The sequence below is a fragment of the Trypanosoma equiperdum genome (genome assembly GCF_001457755.1).
Source record: "Trypanosoma equiperdum strain OVI genome assembly, contig: ctg_166, whole genome shotgun sequence".
Classification (NCBI taxonomy): Eukaryota; Euglenozoa; class Kinetoplastea; order Trypanosomatida; family Trypanosomatidae; genus Trypanosoma; species Trypanosoma equiperdum.
The window spans coordinates 34,104-37,523 of record NW_027123693.1 but is presented as its reverse complement, the minus strand read 5'-3'; the positions used below and the strand labels follow the sequence as shown (position 1 = coordinate 37,523).

The 3,420-nt window shown below is 45.0% G+C and overlaps 1 protein-coding gene across 1 annotated transcript; it reads right to left on the bottom strand.

Moving 5' to 3' along the window:
• Positions 1-1,567: 1,567 nt before the first annotated feature.
• Positions 1,568-2,953, bottom strand: TEOVI_000044400 (zinc finger protein family member, putative; the record flags this gene model as incomplete). Its single annotated transcript, XM_067222661.1, has 1 exon — positions 1,568-2,953. The coding sequence occupies one exon, from the start codon at positions 2,951-2,953 to the stop codon at positions 1,568-1,570; it is 1,386 nt and encodes a 461-aa protein (XP_067078762.1).
• Positions 2,954-3,420: the final 467 nt, after the last annotated feature.

The window sequence follows — 3,420 nt, the reverse complement described above, 5'->3', positions numbered from 1 at the left end:
ACAAACACGCGTAAAAACACGCGCCCACACATAGGAAATAAAGAAGAAAAAAAAAGAAATTCAGTTCGTCCGGAAAAAAAAAACAGGAACACACACCGTGATCCTGTTACTTCCCATTTTTTCCCCGACTCCAATAGATATTTATTTTCTTTAATATCTCTTGATATCATTTATTTTTTATATTTAATTATCAAAAGGGTAAAAGAAAAACAAGGAGGAGAAACCATGCGCTACCTCACCCCTCTCCCTTTCCTTCAGTGCCTGGTGGCACTGTTTGACGTTATACAAAAAATATGTTTTTCACCTCTCTTTATTTTTTGTCCCGCCCCTTCCCAGCTCGCCATACGGGGTACAATTCGATCAATTCAGAAGCACACAGATGGGGAGAAAAAGATGAGCAGGTGCAAACAATAATAAATTAAACAAATAAAACCGCGCCCTCAAGTCCACAGATACCGAACGAGAAGATTAAAAGGCAAAGACACGCGTATGCTTGTCAGCCAATTCTTCTTCTTCACTTTTGCAGTAGTTTCGTTCTTATATTAAGATGCCTCACCTGAAGGGGAAACAGATAAACGACAGGATACAACACAATGGGGAAGAGCAAAATAAAATAAATAGAAATGCAGCACAGTTAAGCATCACACAACTCTAATAATAATAATAATAATAACCATTATACTGCTGTTTCTTCCCACCTGTTTCTCCCTCACTCATTCCTATCAAATGTTAAGTTACCTACACATTCCTTTCTTACACATAGAAACAAATGACACATGCCCTTTCACACGTCAGTAAGTTTCTCCTTTTCTTATATATTTCTCTTCCATACCCTTTTATGTACAGTGAAACGCTTAAATACTTTCTTCTTTCCTTCACTTCTCTTTGCATCTCATTCATATGTTTCGCTGCTTCTCTCCTCTCTTCTTTTCTTCGGTTCACTCCGATATCAACGAAGACATCTACCAAGTACAACCCCACAGGACCCGAAATGAGAGAAAGCACAAATGAAGCGATAGAAGAGGCAGAGTAGGAAGCACAAAAGGTGAGTTCACACCCGCTTCACAAAAATGAAACATTTCTTTTTTTCTTATTTCGTATTATTCTCTACGACAGTATCCTTTACCCAAAAATAAAAAAAATACATATATATATTATTGCATAATAACAATAATATAATCCAAACATAAAAAGGGAGATTTACGCTCCTTCAACACCCCTCCCCTCCCCTCCTCACCCCTTACCATCATCCAGTAATGTCAGCATATGTACAAATACAACAGTTGTATTAACAAAAAAAAAGATGACAGCGATGCTAACATAAGTTATTTGCCGCAAGAAGGGAGTAACGAACGCATATAGCCGAGTGACAACAAAAATAACAAAAAAAAAATAGAAACAACGTGTTCCCACAAAAAAAAATGAGAAGGAAATATACAAGAGCTATAAGAGAAACATGGAAAAATTATAATAACAAAATAAAATAAAACGGAGAAAGATGCACTACAAAAGTTATAACCAAATAATAACGAAAGTGGTGGTATGGAAGGGAACTTCTTCACAATGCTCAATCGCTGATTCCTCCCGTTGGAGTCACACCGTATGGATTGTGTTGCCAGGCGCGTGCAGAGACAGACGCTGAAGACACCGACTCGACCGGCTGTGGAACTGATGACGAAGTCCCATTGGGGCAAAGGTGAGTGGAGGAGCACTCATCTCCGGGACAGAAATAACAATTAGGTCCGTCACTACCGTAACCGTTCCGGCTGCCGTACGCGTAACCGTTGCAACCGGAATAATTGTTGTAGTCGGCGTAATGGCAGTCGCTGCACGACCCAACGAATGCGCATGGTGCGCACCCAGACTCAGGTGAGCTCCAGCGATCCCAGCAGCCTCCGGCCCCATACATTGCTGCATCCTCCCTTGCTGCTGCTGTTGTTGTTGTTGAGGTTGTTGTGGAAGAATAGCAACGCGGAACTCCGGGGTGCCCTTGGACAAATCGGGGGGCGAGGGACGGCAATGGTGCAGCATCCATGCGACTTTCCATGTAGGCACCGGTGGGGTACCGCCCAGAAACCCAAGAGCAGTCGCTGTTAATATCCGACACGGCGTTATAACTCATTGAGCCCTCGTACGATCGAAGGGGGAATGGCGTCTGGTATTCAACCGTGGGGTATGAAAGGGGCCTTCCACGTACACGTTGTTGACGGGAGACCGAAACGAATACAGAACCCTTCTTTGCTCCTCGTGGGCCGGGTTCTCCCCCATCACGCGCCTGTGACGTGAGCGAGTAATCACCGCTGCCATTATTGACATCGACAACAATTTCTTTGCAGATATGAAGGAAGATGCACTCCTCCGCGTATCGGCAGCGGTCCAGCGTGTGAAGGCCACATATTTTAAAGTCACATGCGTTTAAGACCATCCGCTTTGGATGTCCCCCACCATCAACTGCCGCAACACTGACGCCACTCTCGAGGCGAGCGTTGACTTCCCTCAATATCCTGGAAATGGGAGTGGTGTAACTGAAACGGGCGAGTGGAATGTAGCCGCCTCCGTAGGTCGCATCCGGGACGTGAACCACAACGCGCGACATCCATGATCGGTTATCCAGGGCATTGACGTAATCACGGTCCCCATGCAGCGCACAGCATATGGGTAGATAGTCCACTTGACTTCGAAGCGCAGCCACAACGTCCAGCGCAGCATGCACCTGATGGCACTGTGTACCCTGCCGGCAGCGTCCATTTAAAAACAACTGGCAAAGGCTCGGGATTGTCGTGCGTTGTTGCGCCTGGGTGGGGTACACGCAACTGAGTGGGATCAGTAATTTGCGGGTGGCGGGATCCACAACCGTCAAGCACAAAACGCCCTTTTCGTCGAGAGCAAGGTGCCTTTCACCACCAGCTGGTGCGTTTACCGAAAAATAGCGATGAGATTGTGGATGGCTCATAATGGTGTCCCGGTACTGTAATGACCTCTCTTCCTGGCGTTCAGTTGAAACTCCTCTATGTTCTTTTTTCGATGGCTTTAGTACTCCTCGCGCGGTCTCTCCCACTCACTGATATATATATATATATATATTGCCTTGCTGAGTGCGCTTTGCTTCCTTCAAATTATGAGCTCCAACTATACGTGCGCAAACCTTGTCTTCCGGACTATTTTTTATACGAATAAGTAGCCAGACAACGTAACTAACTCTGTCTTTGTTCTTACCTTTGTTATGATGACTTGTGAACTTCCGTTAGTTGTTCCATTAGTTGAGGGCAGGGGAGATGGAAAGTATTTGAAATAATCTCGAGGCAACCAAGTGCAAAGTAATTTGTGACGACGACTCGAACAAGTGGAACTACACCGCTGCTCGCAGTGCTCTCGATTACACACCTATTTTCGCATTGTCGTTTTGTCGTTGTTTCAAGC